This window comes from Dipteris shenzhenensis, chromosome 3 (assembly GCF_047967505.1).
Source record: "Dipteris shenzhenensis isolate YYH24624 ecotype China chromosome 3, Dip_SZ_1.0, whole genome shotgun sequence".
Lineage (NCBI taxonomy): Eukaryota > Viridiplantae > Streptophyta > Polypodiopsida > Gleicheniales > Dipteridaceae > Dipteris > Dipteris shenzhenensis.
Genome location: NC_141598.1, coordinates 4,599,977 through 4,619,138, shown reverse-complemented (window position 1 = coordinate 4,619,138; position 19,162 = coordinate 4,599,977). Strand labels below are relative to the sequence as shown.

The following is a 19,162-nucleotide window of genomic DNA, read 5'->3' as shown; positions in this document are numbered from 1 at the left end:
CCTGGGGCGCAAACTCTCCCTCTGGTGGACTCGTATAAGCTCATGGCTTCCCATATCATGACCTTTGGAATCTGCATATCTTGGAGTCTCTTGATCATACAAGAGCGTGGGACGGTGTCGAAGGCCTTCCGGAAGTCTACAAAACAGGCGTAAACTTTTTGGGATCTCGACTTTGCCGCCTCAATGATGGCCCACAGGGTGAAGATATGGACTAGAGTAGGTCTGTCTCTGGAATCTTGCCAACAATCTTTGGGGCCTCTGAATTTTTTTTATGTTGAAGCTATGCCGAACCGTGCCTGCAAGCATGATTGGCAATGGTCTTCTTTGTGTGTGGGTGCTAAACTGCCTTTTGCTCCCTTTTTCCTTTTTAGCTTCTATAGATTGTTTCCCATGATTAACTCCAGCTATGCATGGAATTAAGCCTCACGATCGCTTGGCATTGTTTTACGATGTTGTAGGCCTTGATTGCCTCCGACATGAATTTGGTCTACATTATATTATATAGAAATGATCTTTTAGTGTCATATTACTTAAGTGTTTCGAGACTTGAAAATGCTGATGCTATAAGGAAAAGCAGCTTATGCACGTTCTTTTTACCTATTTTGTATATCTATTGTAGAACTTTGATATGCTTGTCTGCTGTTGCAGCCTGCTTGCTTTTCCAATTGTATGTGTTTAGGTTGCCACAATGGAATTTTTGTTGTGCCCTTGGTGAATCAGTCTGGAATGAGTTTACTCTTTGATATTTTTAAGTTTCTAATGCTAAAGTAGGTGAAGTTTTTCATGCCCTTTTGACATTTCCTGTTTGGTATTTTGTGTGCAGCAAGAATCAGCACTTTCATGACCTCACCCACCCATCTCAGCGGCGCTCTGGAGTTGGCTTGCCGCCTCCTATTATAGATGTACCTACTGCATCTTTTACCTCTGTACGTATTCAGGAAACCATTAGATAAAGTAATGTTTATTTTAGAGTGTGGTTGTGTAAAGCACACAACTTTTCCTTCAATTACAATTTCATACAGCTCTGTAGGGATTTATAGGACCGATAGCACCGTGTTTTGTTTGCTGCGGTAGCGTTGAAATCTTTAGCCCAGTGTTTCCCTTGCCGCGGCATTGTTGAAGTCTTTATATGTTGGGTTCGTCTAGCATGCACCAGCTATTCCTGGGAACGTATCAAAGGTCTCTCTCTCAAATGGAAGTTTAATGAAGTCCAGCAGTTTACCGGCTGCAGCATCCTGGTATGAGTTTTTATGAATTGTCACAGCTTATGAAACCTACTTGTTTTGTTTCTTGTTTGTCCTGTTCACCATTGACCTGGCAATTTGTTTCAAACCAAACTGTCTTTATAGAAAATTGAAACCTTTATTCTATATCTAGACTATTTGAATATTCCAAATGGATATTGAGTCCTTGTGGATAGCCTATACCAGCCCTCTAGGGATCAATAGAACTTATAACTACGTAGCTTTGATAACCATGGCAACTCTCTCAAACAGGCTCACATTTTTATTGGAGCATGTTTTTTTACATCTTATGTTTTAAAATGATGCTATTGTCATGGTTTGATTCAAAGCTCACACCTTATCGTAAGTTGCAGTTTGAAGCGTTACATGCCCTTTTGGAACGCACCTAATCGTATTGGCACCTTTTCTTTAAAGACAATAAAGACTTACTTGGCACCTTTCCTTTAAAGACCATAAAAACTTACTTGACACTGTCACAACTAATTCCAAATGGCTTTTACCGTTTCCTTTTGTGAGAGTGGTGCAGTGTGGAAGCATACACGCGTGTGCGTGCGCGCGCGCGTGTGTGTGTGTGTGAGAGAGAGAGAGAGAGAGAGAGAGAGAGAGAGAGAGAGAGAGAGAGAGAGAGAGATTTTTAAAGACCATAAAAACTCACTTGACATTGTCACAACTCATTCCAAATGGCTTTTACGGTTTCCTTTTGTGAGAGTGGTGCAGTGTGGAAGCATACACGCGTGTGTGTGTGTGTGTGAGAGAGAGAGAGAGAGAGAGAGAGAGAGAGAGATTTTTAAAGACCATAAAAACTCACTTGACATTGTCACAACTCATTCCAAATAGCTTTTACGGTTTCCTTTTGTGAGAGTGGTGCAGTGTGGAAGCATACACGTGTGAGAGAGAGAGAGAGAGAGAGAGAGAGAGAGAGAGAGAGCGGGGGGGAGGGGGGAGGGAGGGAGGGAGGGAGAGAGAGAGAGAGAGAGAGAGAGGGGGGGGGGAGGAGGGAGGGGGGGAGAGAGAGAGAGAGAGAGAGAGAGAGAGAGAGAGAGAGAGAGATTGACGTCTGCGAGAGGCCTCATGGTCCTATGGGACAAAAGTGCGGAAATCAATGTAAACTCATACAAGCCACTGTGGGCTGGAGCGAAGGGCTCGCTAAGGCCCTTGTTGAGTGTAAGAAATCCTAGTTTTACTATATTTAGAAATGTGCTAAGGAACAGAAAGGAGATTGAAATAGCAGAGAACAAGGAATATTTGTATTGCTTGAGTGTTTGTAGTATCTGTAGTGTGTCATCCATACAATTGGGCATCTCTTATATAGAGAGTGAAGAGTCACACATGAAAAGGTGTGTACTCCAAAGTGTATGTGCATGAAGAGGTGTGTACTCCTTGTGAAGGGTGTGACCCTTGATGAGAGGGTACATTACAATAGGAATGTCTCTTCAATAGAATGTCTCTTGTGAAGGGTTGTGCCTCATAGGAAGTGTCCCGTCGAAAGGGCATACCCTTCCACAAGTGTCCATTCATCAAACCATCCATAAGTCTAGAAATAGAAAAAGGAATACGTCACATATCGTGACATCCCCTCCCACTCAAAATAAGACCCTGGTGAAGATAATGAATTGATGTAGAAAATATCACTGTAAATTCTGAAAATACTGCTGTAAAATGTCAGGGTACTGCTGTAAGTCTTCATCAGATTGCCAAGTAGCGTCGGAGTCGTCCAGATCTTTTTTAAGAAGCAAGATGTAACCATTTTGATGACGTCGCTTTTCATCTGAGGCCAATATTATGTTGCACTGAGTAACCTAAAAGTCTTGTTGATGCCTGGATGGGCAGCATAAGGAACTACATGATGCTCTTTTAACAAAAGACGTCGAACATCCTTGTCATGTGTTACACAGATGTGATCTTGATAATACAGAAGGTCGTCCAGCGTGCTTGTCAAGCGTTCATGACTGGCCGAGTAAAGATATACTTTAGAGAGTGATGGTCTGTCTTGACCACCGAGTCGGCTCCTGAAACCGGCCTCTAATCACTCAGAGGGCAGTGGAACTAAACCTTTAATCACTTCAGCACTTATTTACAGCTCACAAAGCATATATCACAATCATTAACCATTGCATGATCACCATTTGGCATTTACCCATTTGTTCACAAACAAAACCACTGAAAAAGGGATGGAGGCTAGAATGCCCCTGCTCAACAGACATAGACAAGTGCACCCGATTGGCCCCAAACACCGTGGCGCCCCTTTCGGTATTTCTTTATATTTCACAGTGAAATGATTACAAGTTGCATCTGGGAGACCTTCCCTGCAACTAAGCACGCAGCCCCAATTCACTAAGCCTTCGCAAGGCTTTCAAGCATATAACACCATCACATAAGTGCACTTAACCCGTAGGCTCAACCCAAAGGCATTCTCTTTTCCGAGTGCAATTCCATTGGCTGTCCAGATGCAATCACACTGCACCCCAGCTGCACTCTCTTTGAGTGGTTTCCAGATGGCATTCACAAAGCTTTTCAAAGCTCCAAAATAAAATCAGCAAAGTACCCAACCAAAGAATGACTCATGTAGCACAGTGGCCTGGGCACCTGTGAGCCAAGAAAGAGGCGGCACACGAGGCCAACCAATAGCTTATGGCAAAAAGAAATTGCAGTAGCAAAATCACAACTCACCAAGCCCTGAAAACTCGAACCAAGTCCTCAATCGCCAAGAGGACATAGTAGCCAATGCCCAATTGCATTCTCAGCCAAAGAGGAGTGCAAAGGCATGAAGAAAGAGCATTTACAAGAGCCGACCAGCAAGAATTCCACTGAAAAATGCGAAAAGAAGCACTTCTGTCGCGAAGAAGTGGGAGTTCTTGGGCTTAAAAGAAGCGTGCTTCAGAGAGGACTGCATTGAGAAGGTTTTGGAGAAGTTTCATCGCCGGATAGTCCTCCAAAACTGAGAAAAACCAGTCAACCAGCGCGTCGGACCACTTGAAATTCAACAGAAAGCTGTAGCTTTGCAAGAGGAGAGGCCCAGGAGGCGGTAGAAGAAAAGAAGGTCCAGAAGAAGCCACTTTTGCAAATTCGACCAGCAAAAGAAGTGCTCAGGTCTGCCCGTTCTACCAAACGCACGGAGGGAAAAGCATATCACTACGAAGGGGAGGCAAAGGGGAAGCCATCGGGCCAAATGGAAGTCGAGGAATCCAAACGGGTGAGGAGTTATGAAGAAAAACGGAATTCAGCTGAAGGAGGCTGAAAAACCAGTCCAAAATCTCAACAAAGGGAGGAGATGAGAGAGAAAACCACACATGTGAAGTTTAGAAGGCCCAGGAAGGTCCAGGAATGGCAAAGGAGCATGTAGAAGGCACTAGAGTCACCTGGAACTCTAGGGGGGCCACTGAAGGTACATGGCCCTCTAGGGGGCCCATTAAAAATGCCACATCATCATTTCCCAACAACCACTCTTTTAATTCCTTGGAATGCCTTTGGGCCTAGGGATTAATTACGCTTATGTGCTAGGCACCATGCCGCGTTTAATTACACATTATTAAGCCATGCCGCGTTTAATTACACATTATTAAGCCCACGCTTGGACTTTTAAAACCAAAGTTGTCACGGTCTTGTAGTACATTAAAGTACTTAGAGTTTCACTCCCCCGTGACATACCCCTCTCTTGAAGCAGCAAACTCCCCAAAACATAGGAGCGAGCATGAAATATAGCATAAAAGAGTATACAAGAAAGCCGCAGCGATAGTATACAGAGACAATGAAAATATGGCTAGGAGAGGCATGCATCCATCCATATATACTGCTCAAAATCTATGTGATCCTCGGCGATCAATAGTCAAGATGCATCAATATCATGAAGTCTCACAGCAGAAATACTGTCAGCTCAGTATCTCGGATGAAACATACAGTGTCATCAAGCGACCTCATGAAATCATAGTGAGCCCGTCTGTACTGAGGGAGTGGAGGTGCTACCCCCCTCTCGAACATCAGGTAATGCTCCAGACGCTCGCTCTGCTGAACTACTTGTAGGAGCCCGGACCGCAGTCGGCTCTAATTGGAAAGCATGAAGGTAAAGCTGCAATATCCCAGGTGAATCTACCAGTTCACCTTCCTCCATCCATTTCGCATCAAGTGATGGGTAATTTTGAAATTTTACCAAGTAGCGACGGATAACTTTACCCTCTTCATCATGTGCATGTGGCAAACTCCCAATCACATCTGGAAGAAGTCCAGCAGAAGGTTTAGGCTTTTTGCCCTTCCGATCAGCCTGTTTATCACCATTCTTATCATCATCTGACCTGTCTCTTTTCTTGAATGGGCAATCATAAGAGCGGTGTCCCTCTCCTTTGCATATAAAACATTTGTTTTGCTCCATGAGTGACTTTTTCTCTTCATCAGATAACTCGGTACGGGGCTGTTTATTAGGCTGTCCACGCCTTTGACCAGCTTTGAATTGGGCTTTTCCTCCCTTTTGAAACGGTCGTTTGCCGTAATTTTTATTTTCAGATTTGATGTCCTTATCCTGGTGTTTGGCAGCCCGTTTGTCGTCTTCTTTCTTGCTGTCCATAAAGGCCAAATTCTTCTCCTGCATCCATGCATATGCTGTCCTTGCATTCTCAATTAATTGAGTCATAGAACCCACCTTGGTTTTGATGCAATAATCACGTAGCTCACTAGGCAATCCACAACAGTACCTCTCTATTTGCTCTTTCAAAGAAACATGCCTGTAAGAGCTCAATGGCAGCAAAACATCCCAAAACCTCTTGGTGTAATCATCAAGATTCTTGCAAAGTTTGTATGACAAGTCATGCCAGTGTGAAAGTACTTCAACTTCAAAAGTTGGAGTAAGCCAAGTAGAAGAGAACACTTGCTTAAATTCCAGCCAAGTAGCAGGTGCCTCTCCATGAAGCATAAGGTTAGTGTACCACTTAAGTGCATTGCCTTTCAAAAATGTGGCAACCTTCCTCATCTTGGATGCTTCTGTAAACAAACCCCCAAGAAATGCAGCATCAAACTGTTGAAGGAATGTGAGGGCTTTGTACCTGTCCTGTACTCCATTATATGTATCAAACTTGACATGAGAACCACCATCCTTAAATTCTTTATATACATTTGATATTGGCTGTCCCAAAGATGGCTGTATATTTGCAGCATTCCCTTCACTAGGGAGAGCCATGCTTGGCTGAACATTAGGCATGGGAGCATATGCTGTGGCTTGCATGCCTGGCTGCATTCCCACATTGTCATACATGGCTTGCTTTCTATGCCCAATTGGCGGTGAAATCAACATAGCATCAAAGATAGAATCTGTACCAAAATATTCAGGTTGCTGCCTCAAATATGGCTGAGGTGGTTGAGCCACATTTATGGACTGCACATTATTATTTTGAGGAGTAGAAATACCCAAACCAAGGCCTTGTGCTGGCTGCTCATACTATTGCACTGGATGTACTTTTTGTACCTCTTTCTCAAGTGCTCTTTTGGGCGATTCCTCTCTCTTGGAAGTCACTTTTTGAGTCATTTTTGATGGCTGTCCCTCATGGGAAACTGATGCATGAGTGTGCGGTCCGCCATGAGAAGCTGATGCATGTGTGTACTCACTCTTTCCGTGCTTGTGCTTTCTTGATTTCTTCTTCTTCTTGGCATTTGTTTGCACAATATGAGCCAAATTTTGAGCCAGCTGAGTCAAAGCAGTCACTGCACTTGCAAGCTGTGCATTCAACATAGTAGCATCATCTGACTCACTGCTAGAACTAGTATCACTGTTGAGCTTAGTTGTAGCTTCATGTGTGGCCTGCTCAAAAGGCATTTGTTGTGCTCCTTGCAGCTGTACACTAGCTGGATCATTAAGGCTTTCCTGCCTTCTCCTTTGAGGAGTTCTGGAGCTCTCTTGCTCATGGGTACTCACCATGTTTATGGTTGTAATATTCAGCTGTCAAAAAGTGCAGCAAAGATATCCTTCCACCAAACTACCGAGGCCCACCTCTTGAGAAAGAGTGTGTGGTATCCTGGCAATGGAACCAATGAAACCGGCCTCTAATCACTCAGAGGGCAGGGGAACTAAACCTTTAATCACTTCAGCACTTATTCACAGCTCACAAAGCATATATCACAACCATTAACCATTGCATGATCATCATTTGGCATTTATCCATTTGTTCACAAACAAAACCATTGAAAAAGGGATGGAGGCTAGAATGCCCCTGCTCAATAGACATAGACAAGTGCACCCGATTGGCCCCAAACACCGTGGTGCCCCTTTCGGTATTTCTTTATATTTCACAGTGAAATGATTACAAGTTGCATCTGGGAGACCTTCCCTGCAACTGAGCACGCAGCCCCAATTCACTAAGCCTTCGCAAGGCTTTCAAGCATATAACACCATCACATAAGTGCACTTAACCCGTAGGCTCAACCCAAAGGCATTCTCTTTTCCGAGTGTAATTCCATTGGCTGTCCAGATGCAATCACACTGCACCCCAGCTGCACTCTCTTTGAGTGGTTTCCAGATGGCATTCACAAAGCTTTTCAAAGCTCCAAAATAAAATCAGCAAAGTACCCAACCAAAGAATGACTCATGTAGCACAGTAGCCTGGGCACCTGTGAGCCAAGAAAGAGGCGGCACACGAGGCCAACCAATAGCTTATGGCAAAAAGAAATTGCAGTAGCAAAATCACAACTCACCAAGCCCTGAAAACTCGAACCAAGTCCTCAATCGCCAAGAGGACATAGTAGCCAATGCCCAATTGCATTCTCAGCCAAAGAGGAGTGCAAAGGCATGAAGAAAGAGCATTTACAAGAGCCGACCAACAAGAATTCCACTAAAAAATGCGAAAAGAAGCACTTTTGTCGCGAAGAAGTGGGAGTTCTTGGGCTCTAAAGAAGCGTGCTTCAGAGAGGAATGCATTTACAAGGTTTTGGAGAAGTTTCATTGCCGGAAAGTCCTCCAAAACTGAGAAAAACCAGTCAACCAGCGCGTCGGACCACTCGAAATTCAACAGAAAGCTGTAGCTTTGCAAGAGGAGAGGCCCAGGAGGCGGTAGAAGAAAAAAAGGTCTAGAAGAAGCCACTTTTGCAAATTCGACCAGCAAAAGAAGTGCTCAGCTCTGCCCGTTCTACCAAACGCACGGAGGGAAAAGCGTATCACTACGAAGGGGAGGCAGAGGGGAAGCCATCGGGCCAAATGGAAGTCGAGGAATCCAAACGGGTGAGGAGTTATGAAGAAAAACGGAATTCAGCTGAAGGAGGCTGAAAAACCAGTCCAAAATCTCAACAAAGGGAGGAGATGAGAGAGAAAACCACACATGTGAAGTTTAGAAGGCCCAGGAAGGTCCAGGAATGGCAAAGGAGCATGTAGAAGGCACTAGAGCCACCTGGAACTCTAGGGGGGCCACTGAAGGTACATGGCCCATTAAAAATGCCACATCATCATTTCCCAACAACCACTCTTTTAATTCCTTGGAATGCCTTTGGGCCTAGGGATTAATTACGCTTATGTGCTAGGCACCATGCCGCGTTTAATTACACATTATTAAGCCCACGCTTGGACTTTTAAAACCAAAGTTGTCACGGTCTTGTAGTACATTAAAGTACTTAGAATTTCACGCCCCCGTGACAGCTTCCATGAGATAATGTTTCAAGAGCGAGAAGCGTGTACAACGGCAAGAAACTCCTTATCATAAACCGGGTATCGGGTTTGGATATCAGAATGTTTATGGCTGTCAAAAGCAATAACTCTGCCTTCTTGCATCAAGACTGCTCTTGTAGCGATGTTGGAAGCGTCGGTCATGACCTCAAATGAAAGGTTTGGGTCAGCAATAGCCATAACTGGTGTGGTAGTGAGTGCTTGCTTGAGTTGTTGAAAACTATACTCTGTTTCGGGAAGCCACTGAAAAACTGCTGTGCTTTTCAATAATTCGGACATAGGAGCTGCGATTTCGGAAAACTGATAGACCTTTGTATGGTAGAAGTTTGCCAATCCGAGAAAAGAGCGGACATCATGAACATTCTTAGGAGTAGGCCAGTTTCGGATTACCTCGACCTTCTTGGGATCCACAGAGATGCCTTGAGCTGAAATAACATGTTTCAAATATTCGAGTTGGGTCTTGAAGAACTCACTCTTCTCAATGTTGATGTAGAGAGAATTTGCACGGAGAACTTCAAAAATTTGGTGAAGATGTTGTTTGTGCTCATGTAGGGATCTGCTGAAAACGAGGATGTCATCGAGGTAAATGATGACGAACTTATCGAGGAAAGGCCTAGTGTCATGAATGTGGCTGGGGCATTGTTTAACCCAAAAGGCATGACCAAACATTCATAGTGTCCATACTTTGTTCGAAAAGCTGTCTTGTACTCATCGCCTTCTCGTATGCGAATTTGATGATAACCTGAACTCAATCTTTGAGAATTGTGTTGCGTGTAGAAGTTGATCGAAGATGTCATCTATGCGAGGCAATGGATACTTGTTTTTGATAGTGAGCTTGTTGAGGGCTCGGTAGTCTATGTAGAGGCGCATTGACTTATTCTTTTTTTCCACAAGTAGTACAGGAGATCCGAAAGGGCTGCGACTGGGCCGAATATGACCTTTGTCGAGTAGTTCGGTCACCTGTCTTTGGATTTCTTCATTTTGGGAGGCTGCCAAGGCGATCTTTTTGCCTTTTTGCCTTCAGTGAGGTCAACAGTATCAAAATACATGCGCATTTTTGCGAGCCATTGGTCAACTGTTTGGCGATTGCGTTGACCAGTGTAGGCTTCCGAAAGTTTGATGTCAAGTCTTTTAGTTTTGGAAGCTTGAAGTAAACAGTAGAGGGCACGTAGTTCAGTGTTTTCTACCTCAGGTGGGAATGAATCCGCATAGTCGTCTGGTTGCGTCACGTCATCCTCTGTATGGGTGGTACTGCGAGAATCTTGAAGTTGTTGGACTTTCTGGACCAAGTCGGAGATGCATTTTGAAGCTGGGAAATTTGAAGTTGCAGTAGTGTTTCGCCTTGTACGTTGACTTCAGGGGTCTTTTTTGGACTTGAGTCTTTGATCTCTGGGGAGGCTGCACGCGAGCATTGCGACATCTCTGAGGTCCCCGTGAGAAAAGCATGAACTTGCGCTCTAGTTTGTACCATTCCTAGAAGAGGATTCGGGCTGCTCCGTGAGGTTGCTCATGTTGGAGGGGGCAGGCGAGGCAGGATGGAACCACCCGTGGAAATCTGGTAAAGGAGGTCCTGTCTAAGGTAACACTGGTGATGCCGAAAGGGGTGTTACTGCTCGTGAGAGTATAGGAGTAGGTTGCAGAGTCCACGGATCTGAGAAGGGATAAGGAGCTGCTGTTGGAAAAGGAGGAGATCCAGGAGAAGGAGTGCCTTCAGAGTGTAAATACTGTCTTGGGGAAGGTACAACCTGTATAGGAGGATATCTGGGAGCTAAAGGAGGTGGAGAGTACCTTGGAGATGCCGAAGGTGAGGGGTAAAATTCTCTCCAAAGATGGACAGCAAACTCTTAGGAATATCGGGTTTTGGGTATCTTCGTGTCTCGTGGAACACAACCTGGACTGTGCTGAGGAAGTAATGTAACTGAGGTGCCTCATGCAGAAGATATAAGATGTGGTCCAAATCACTAGGAGGGCACGTGACACAGAAGACCCACGATGCCAAAGCTCCGAAATGGGCTGGTTGTGCAATTTGAACACGATATTGTGTGGTAGATAATGCCTGAGATGTCCTTGAAAGGCCGGGTGAATTACCAGGGGTTTCCATGCTTTAAGGGAGCGTCTTTCATTTGCTGTAATTGGATAATGACAAGAGAATCCTTAAAAGTAGAATGGAAAGAATCCACCTGGCATTGATTTAATCTGTCAATTTGTTGCGTAGAAAAGGCCTGCAGATTTCTGTCCGGAGGTCCATGTTGCAGTGGGTTGCCAGGAGCAGATCGGGGCCTGGCTGGTCCGGATTGGAAAACAGGAACAGGGCGCTTTTAACAGGCTGTCTTCATCGCGAGAGGAGGGCTGAACTGCTGCTGATCTGGCAGATAATGTAGCGCAACAAAGGGGGAGGCAGGCTGTCTATGACGAAACAGGCTGCAGATGTCCAATGCTGGATCGCAATAAAGACTGGCGAAACATAGGGGGGGGGGGGGAGGGCAGGCTGTCAATGGCGAAACAGGCTGCAGGCTGGATTGCGATAAAAGGCGTCAAAGGCATCAAAGGCTGCAGGCTGGATCACGATGGAGGCTGGCGAAACCAGGCTGCAGGCTTTGCAGGGACTGGCGCTGATCTGGCACTGCAGGCTGGCAGGGGTGTGTCCCTGTTTTTAAAAGGGGTGTCCCCACATGAAGAGGTGTGTCCTTTTTCCACGATGGGGTGTGTCCCTTGGGTGAGGAGTCAAGACTCTTCATCAAAAGGTGTGTCCGATGGTGGAAAAGGTGCGTCCCTTGGTTTTGGGACAGCCCAAGCACATGAAAAGACACGATCTTTGTCGTGTCCATTCACATCAACTCGTGATGTGTGGGAGATGGAGAGGCCATTGATGACTTTAGGCAGGGTTGGCGCTAAAAATGTTTACGCTTATTCTCTCCATCTCTTCCATGCACAATGTGCACGAATATCCTTCTAGTGGAAAGAGATGTATCAGATAGGCGCTAGAAGGTGGGGGGCATTTCCTACAGGCAGGAGCGAAATTTGCTCTGATACCACTGTAAGAAATCCTAGTTTTACTATATTTAGAAATGTGCTAAGGAACAGAAAGGAGACTGAAATAGCAGAGAACAAGGAATATTTGTATTGCTTGAGTGTTTGTAGTGTGTCATCCATACAATTGGGCCTCTCTTATATAGAGAGTGAAGAGTCACACATGAAAAGGTGTGTACTCCAAAGTGTATGTGCATGAAGAGGTGTGTACCCCTTGTGAAGGGTGTGACCCTTGATGAGAGGGTACATTACAATAGGAATATCTCTTCAATAGAATGTCTCTTGTGAAGGGTTGTGCCTCATAGGAAGTGTCCCGTCGAAAGGGCATAGGGTTGTGCCTTAGGAAGTGTCCCGTCGAAAGGGCATACCCTTCCACAAGTGTCCATTCATCAAACCATCCATAAGTCTAGAAATAGAGAGGAATACGTCACAGATCGTGACATTGAGTACTAGAAAAACCCACAAACTGAAATACTAATGTAGTCCAACATATCAAGTCAAAATAGCCAAGTAGTGTGCAGCAGGAGTGAGGCATGAGGGCGTCAGGTGCTCAGAGCTAATGCTCCAAGAACGTGATCCGGCTCCATGTATTCAGGCTCCGTGATAGCTCTCTGATGTGATGCAAAGAGCTGACGTATCTGCATGGGCTATGTCAACTGTGATGCCATGTCTCTGTCGGTCGCCTCTAAGGAGAGCTGAGATAGGTCGAACCTCAATCGTGCGTGCCCTGGTCTCTTGTCGTATGTGAGATCCCTGTGTCCCTTGTCCAGTAGTGGTGTCATGTCGGTATCTCAATTGCCCCAACTGTGCATAGCCTATCCGCTGCTCTCTGGGTAGTCGAAGGCATTTCGAAAGTTCACAAAGCAAGCATAGACTTTCTGGCGCGTCGATTTCACCCTCCTCAATGATGGCCCTCAAGGTGAAGATGTGGAGTGCTGTCGTCAGAGGCCTGCTTGCCCGAGAGTCCGCTATCCTTGTGCCTTTGTGTGATTGTTGATCTCCCTCTCTAGTATCAAGAGTGATGCCTTATCTTCGGCGGCCTTCTTTGAGGAGGGTTGAGACAGACCGGACCTCGTCGTGCGTGCTCTAGTCCTTATCTGTATTGTGTGTGGTCTTTGCATCTTTGACTCGATAGCGTTGCATTGTCTCTCCTTGTTGATCTACTATGTCCTAGTAGCTCGTCCTCGTCCACACCACTATGTCCCGGAGTGGACTCAATGCATAAAAGTTCGTGAGTGCCAGGTCTACCTGAGCGTCCTGTGGCGTAGTCACCTCTTGCTGTTGTGTGATCTGTCTCAATAGTGCCTCTCTATGCCATCACATCTCAATTAGATAGAGGCCGACAAAGACTTGAACTTGGAAGTGGATTAAGCGTGAGAGTGAACCAAAGCCGTGCCCTTCTTGTAAGAGGCAATGGTATTGTCCTTGACCTCAGAGTAGGCTATGTAGGCACATGAGGAGTGCTCCTTTGTCTCGACCTCCCCCAGCGTCCATAACTTATAGATATACAGTGGCACAATGCTGGATGCCACATGGCCAGGGAATCCTGCCGCACCTCAAGAAATGAGCCCCAACCAGGGTCTGCTGGACAGACCAGTGAGTTTGGGGTGCCTGGGTCTGGTCCACATGGAGGGCATTCAGCTCAATATAAAGGGAGCCTTCAGGGCTCATAAGAATAGCAGATCAGGAGCAAACTGGAGCAGTCTTTGGGCCTACATCCAGAAGGACAAGTGCCGAGGAACTGTAGATATAGCTCAGGAAGGGGCTGCACACCTAGGCTGACATTCAGGGCAGCAAGGTGCAGGGATCAAGGCATGGTGACTAAAGTCTACAGAAGCTTGACGAGGAGCACACAGGCTTAAGGATCTAGAATGTCGTGGAGGTAGTAGGACAACACCTTTTGGTAAAAACAGAGGACCATGATTCGGACTCCTTGTATTGTGTCCTTTTGGATGGAAATATATTTTGTTGGTTCTATATCTCTGTTGGAGCATTGTCTATTTACTGGCTTGCACATATGTATGTTGAGTACTAAGTTAGTGATTTCTGTGTGAATTCCTGGGCTATCTATCAGTCTTCTGCTGTGGGCACCCTCTGTTATGTGATTTCTAACAAATAGCCATGCATGTGTTTCTGATGACCTGTTGTGTGGGCAGCCAGGTGCTCAGCTTGCTTGCTGTCTCAGAGAGTCTCCAAGAGAGAGAGAGAGAGAGAGGGATTTTATTCCTGTTTTTTGGTCTCTTTTGTTTCTTGGATTGTTTGTTTATTTTTGCTTAGTCACCTTCTTCCTATCTTCTTTTTTTCGTGCTATCTTTCCCTTTTGTTTATTTGATGCATCTTAGACATGGATCGCTAGGGACATTTGGTGTTCAATATCCCAACAGTGTCTGGGGAACCTATTCTGTATCAGTTGGTTCCTTGCTATTGTAACTTAGGTGTTATACGTTCTTGTGTGTTTGAATATGCAGCACATTTCGAGATTTTCAGGATTAGATTGAATCTTACAGATTCTTTTTTCCATGGCTTTCATTTTAACACGTTTCTAATGCTAAACTGGTAATCTCAGGGGCTCTCGCTCAAGCTCTTCCCCTGCAAGGGCTACTCAGGGAAGAAATGGTGCAGGTTCTGTCTCTACCAAGATGAAAATAGCCACAGGACCAGTTGTGAATGCAATGCCTGCTCCAACTGGGCTGGGAATTTACGGAATGTCTACAAATGGGCAGCCACCGCAGACATCGACTATAAACCAATATGGTGATGTAAAAAATATGAAAGCTAAGATTACAGAGGGGGCTAATATGCCCTTTTCTGCATCTGCAGCTGCTACAGCTAGACTTTTACAAGGAAGCGATTCCCTTGCTGTCTCTTCAATGATGGCGGAATCAGGAGTCTGTCCTATAGGGGTAGACACCAGAATGGTTTCTTGTATCGACACAAGAACTAGTTCGTGTGTAGATGGGTGGGTGGGAAAAGAGAAAAATGAAGTTGCTGAAGATGGGCTAGGTTGTGCAGCCAGCTGTTCAAGTCCTGGAGAAAGCATTGATCCCGATGCCAAAGCTGTCAAGGCATTAACTTTAATGGATCCAGTATCTTCAGTATTTCTAAATGCCTCTACTGAGGTTGATGGTAAAAATGTAGCAGATATTTTGGAAGAGAGAGAATGCAGTTGGACATCCCCCTCTCGTGACAGTTTCAAAGACAACGTTGATTTGATTGGACCATCAAGTATAACATCATCCGAAAGCTCACAGATAGGTGAAGGTGTAACCCAATCTGCTGTGGAGTGTGAGATCCTGCCTTCCTGTGGGACGTTGTCATTGAATTTTGACATTAGTGATAGGCCTGCAAGTAGTGGTTCAGGAAATGTTGTGCAAGATTCCTTAGACCATGCAAAGCAGATAATTTCTGGAATTTCTGAGGTTGCTGTAGTTCCACACATCTTTGCACAGATGAATACACCTAGTCATCCTGCAAATACAGCTAATGACCCAATGCAGGCAAGGTCCTTAAGTGTTGGTGGACTGAGTATTCATCTTAATGCTGACATCTCCAGCAATATGCTGGCTATACCATGTGGAAACAAGGACAACTCTCGATCCCATGCATCATCAGGTCCATGTATAGACGCCTCACCGACTGGTCTTGCTTTTGAGTCCCTGAGAAGCAGTGTTAATGAGGATTTATCATCATGTGTGGTGAATGGTGGAGGGAAGTTGTCTATAGAAGGATCTTTGTACTCTGGAACTAGTACAGAGAAGGTGGATTTTAAGGAGCAGTGGGAATCCGACAAGGATTCAACTAAGGGCAGTGGGGAACATCAACTTATTTCAGATATGTTTGCAACAGGATTTGACATATGGACCGATGGAAATCCTCAGGATTTGGCACAACTATTGTTTAATGGGAAACAAATCACTTCTCCTTCTTCTTCACATTTGAAAGAGACCAGCTCGTGGAAATCACCGAGCAACAAACAATCACGGTTTCACTTTGCCAGACTGGAAGAATCAGTAGAGGAAACTCCCTCTTCAGGCCGAAGCATGTCTCACACGTCTGCATCTACATTTGTGCATGGAAATGACAGACAAATGTCTGTTGAAAGGTACAGTATGAAACCAGATAGCATTGATGCAGTCCGCTTGGGTGAATTTTCAGTTGATGGCACATCATCTTCTTTTGGTGATAAGCTTTTGAACAAGGCCAGTTGCAGTGGCACTTCAGCAGAATCTTGTGGTAAGAGAATAAACCACAGCTTAGAGATAGATGCATGCTTTGTAGATTAACTTGTAAAAAAGACGCGATGGTTCTACTCTGAGATTTGTTTTCATCTTTTTGTGTTGGTGTGGTAGGGACAGCAATATCTTCAATTTCAACTTCTAAGAGTTCCATGAGTGCTCCGCCTGGATTTTCATCTGCAAGGGTCTCTGCAGGTTTCCCTCCTGGGTTTCCTGTGCAGAGCAGGCCATTAGAATCCAGGAAAAGTACAGGTCAACTTATTTCTTTGTTTTCTTTCTTTCTTTGGTGGTTCTTTTGGGGGGCATGCATAGGGACAGAATGGGAAGGAAGTAGGGCTATGGACAGCCTGTGTTTTTATAATTGACTAGTTGTGCTTGTGCAGATGCTAACCAAGATTCAGGATCTTCCAGATATGTCATAGCAACTGGTAATCATAGCCCTTTGGAAGCAGTCAATACTTCAAGCGATGTTGAATTTCTTGACCCTGCAATCATGGCTGTTGGAAGAGGAAAGTTACCATCTGGCATGAGGCCAACAGTACCTTTTGCAGGCAATCCTCCCCTATCTGGTTTTTTCCCACAATCACCCAGCTTAGCTTCTCCTTTGTCACAGCAGCCCAGACCACTGGATTTTGATTCACATTTCCAAAATCATCAGAGGCACTTATATGGAAACTTTGGTGGTATGAATTCTGTTTCTCAACTTGGTTTCACAAATCAGGAGCCAGATATGTCATTACCATCTTTGTTTCCACCAACCTTCAATGAAGTTATGAATCCACCCAGGTTAGTTGGACAATATCAAGATGTGATGGGATCTGGTGTCTCTCATGTTGGAATTCAAGACCCAGGTTATGGACATGATGTCCCACATTTTAGATTTCAAGAGTCTCCTGGAAGTGCTTGGCATGACTGGAACAGATTGACTCCCAGCACTGAGGTAAACACAGGAACCAAGCGGTTGGTCAATGATACAGTAGGGCATATGAATAGGCCTCAAATGTCACTGGACAGGGTTCTTCAAAGTCGCCTTGAAGAGCTAGCCTTGACCAAGGTAAGTTCTCATCCCTACAGTCTTTGTAGAGAATGTAGTTTTCTGTTATCTGTTGTGTGTTGCGCTTGCCTTTGTCTTTCTGGCTATAGCGTATTGTAAGCTAGGCATGTTTGTCAATGATGCTGTGCAGGAGCTAGGGTCAAAGTATTTTGGTGATGCTGTTTCGGTAACTGGACATGATGACCAAGGGCCCTTCAGCAATGCAAGGAGTAACAGATACTTTCTGCAGAATTGAGGTCATGAACCTCTTTGATAAATAGATTTTCAGGTGGCAAGGTTTGCAAGTGCCAGCTTGTAACTGCTACAACCTTTAAGCCAGTTCGAGCAATGGGGGCAATCCTTGGAACTTTTGTCTGGTTTATTGAATGCCAAAAGGAGCAGGGAAAGTTCACGTAATCTCGGAGGGGAACAATTTGTTGAGGTACTCATCTTGTTTTCAGCAGCAAAGAGACGCACTTCACTGTGGTTGAAAAGTGGAGAAATAATCTTGCCCTTTGCTGGCCATTTTGGTATCCAAATCAGGTGCTTGTTAAATACTGCTGTTGCCAATGAGCTTTCAACAGGGCACTGGAAAACTTTTACTAGTGATGGTCAAGGACCTGATTGGTTAGTCGAATTTCTAGTGCTAACCTTGTGGTGGATACTTCGTTGCGACGAATCTTTGTGTACTTTGGGTGATCTGCACGTCTGATTGTCGCACCAATGCTGCCAGCCTGCCACTGGACAGAGTTTGTGAGGTCTGCCCCTTGTCACTTTGCATGCTTGAGAACAGGACAGCTTGTATTTGCACTCCTGCAATTTTCTGCATAATCAGTGACGAGAAATACCTGAGTGCTAACAACAGATGAATTGAGGCGATCTTCTCTATGCTAAATTACGTCAAAGAAGCGGTCTTGTTAAAAGCTTCCACCTTTCAAGCGTGATGCAGTACAAACTGAGGACAAAAGTAAAATAGCAAACTTTGGGATTTGAATGTGAAGGAAGATATTGTAACACTTAAAGCAGCATGTTGGGAGCTCATACTTAATGTGTCTCCATGGGATGTCGTTTCGGCAACCTCTTGGACTTGCTTGAATCAGGACTGCTTGCATACCGATTGGGTTCTGGCTTGAAGCAGGAGCAGTAGAATCTTCTTGTCAATCTAAAGGAGTGGTGGTTTCTGCTTGTATTCAAACTAAGGCGTTTGTGCATATTTGTTTGTATGTGGTCTGAAAGTGGTTGTGGCCCTCTCAGATGTGGATACCGCTGACCAGTTCCACCTTGTAAGCAAAACTGTTAATAAGCCCTCTTATTTTTTATCACTGCTTTAGCCGGTGGTGCAGCTTTATCTGGAGATTGGAAAGATCACGACTGTTTTCTGTATGGTGCATAGGAATTGCTTGTATAATGTTTTGCTTTGGGCTTAATGTTTGCAACCTGACATTCTCCCCAAGAGAAGGGGTAACCCAAGGCACGTTTTTGTAGTGATGGGTGGAAGGCTCTGCTGCACCTAGATTGTATGGATTCGAGATTTGCAAATGCTTTAAAGTAGCCAAGTTTGTGCTTTACTCTATTAAAAACAATGGATTCCTAGTGCGAGTGAGAGCACTTGTTGATTCAATCAATGGGAATGCCTTCGCAATGGATCCTTACTATGCACAACAGTTGGGAAGTTTCTTAAACTGGTGGATGAATGGCTGTCCCAAATGAGGGCATTGAATACTTGGTAGGCACTTGTGGTTTAGTGGAAATGAGAATACCAGATGTGTGTGTGTGTGTGTGTGTGAGAGAGAGAGAGAGAGAGAGAGAGAGAGAGGGAGGGAGGGAGGGAGGGAATACCAGATGTGTGTGAGAGAGGGGGAGAGGTGTGTGTGTGTGTGTGTGTGTGAGAGAGAGAGAGAGAGAGAGAGAGAGAGAGAGAGAGAGAGATGTGTGAGAGAGGGAGGGAGGGAAAGGGGGGGGCGGGGGGATACCAGATATGTGT

At 45.0% G+C, this 19,162-nt stretch overlaps 1 protein-coding gene across 4 annotated transcripts in view; it reads left to right on the top strand.

Annotated features, from left to right (window-relative positions):
* LOC147903256 (uncharacterized) overlaps positions 1-18,500 on the top strand; it is a 29,467-nt gene extending 10,967 nt beyond the window's left edge. For 2 of the 4 annotated variants that reach the window (XM_087373020.1, XM_087373021.1), the window contains exons 9-14: positions 824-926; positions 1,147-1,238; positions 14,477-16,143; positions 16,260-16,397; positions 16,529-17,199; positions 17,330-18,500. In XM_087373020.1, the coding sequence (XP_087229146.1) occupies positions 824-926; positions 1,147-1,238; positions 14,477-16,143; positions 16,260-16,397; positions 16,529-17,199; positions 17,330-17,434 (2,776 nt within the window). In that variant the 3' untranslated portion in view covers positions 17,435-18,500. The remainder of the gene's footprint in view (positions 1-823; positions 927-1,146; positions 1,239-14,476; positions 16,144-16,259; positions 16,398-16,528; positions 17,200-17,329) is intronic. The other 2 variants (XM_087373022.1, XM_087373023.1) reach the window with 2 other exon arrangements.
* Positions 18,501-19,162: the final 662 nt, after the last annotated feature.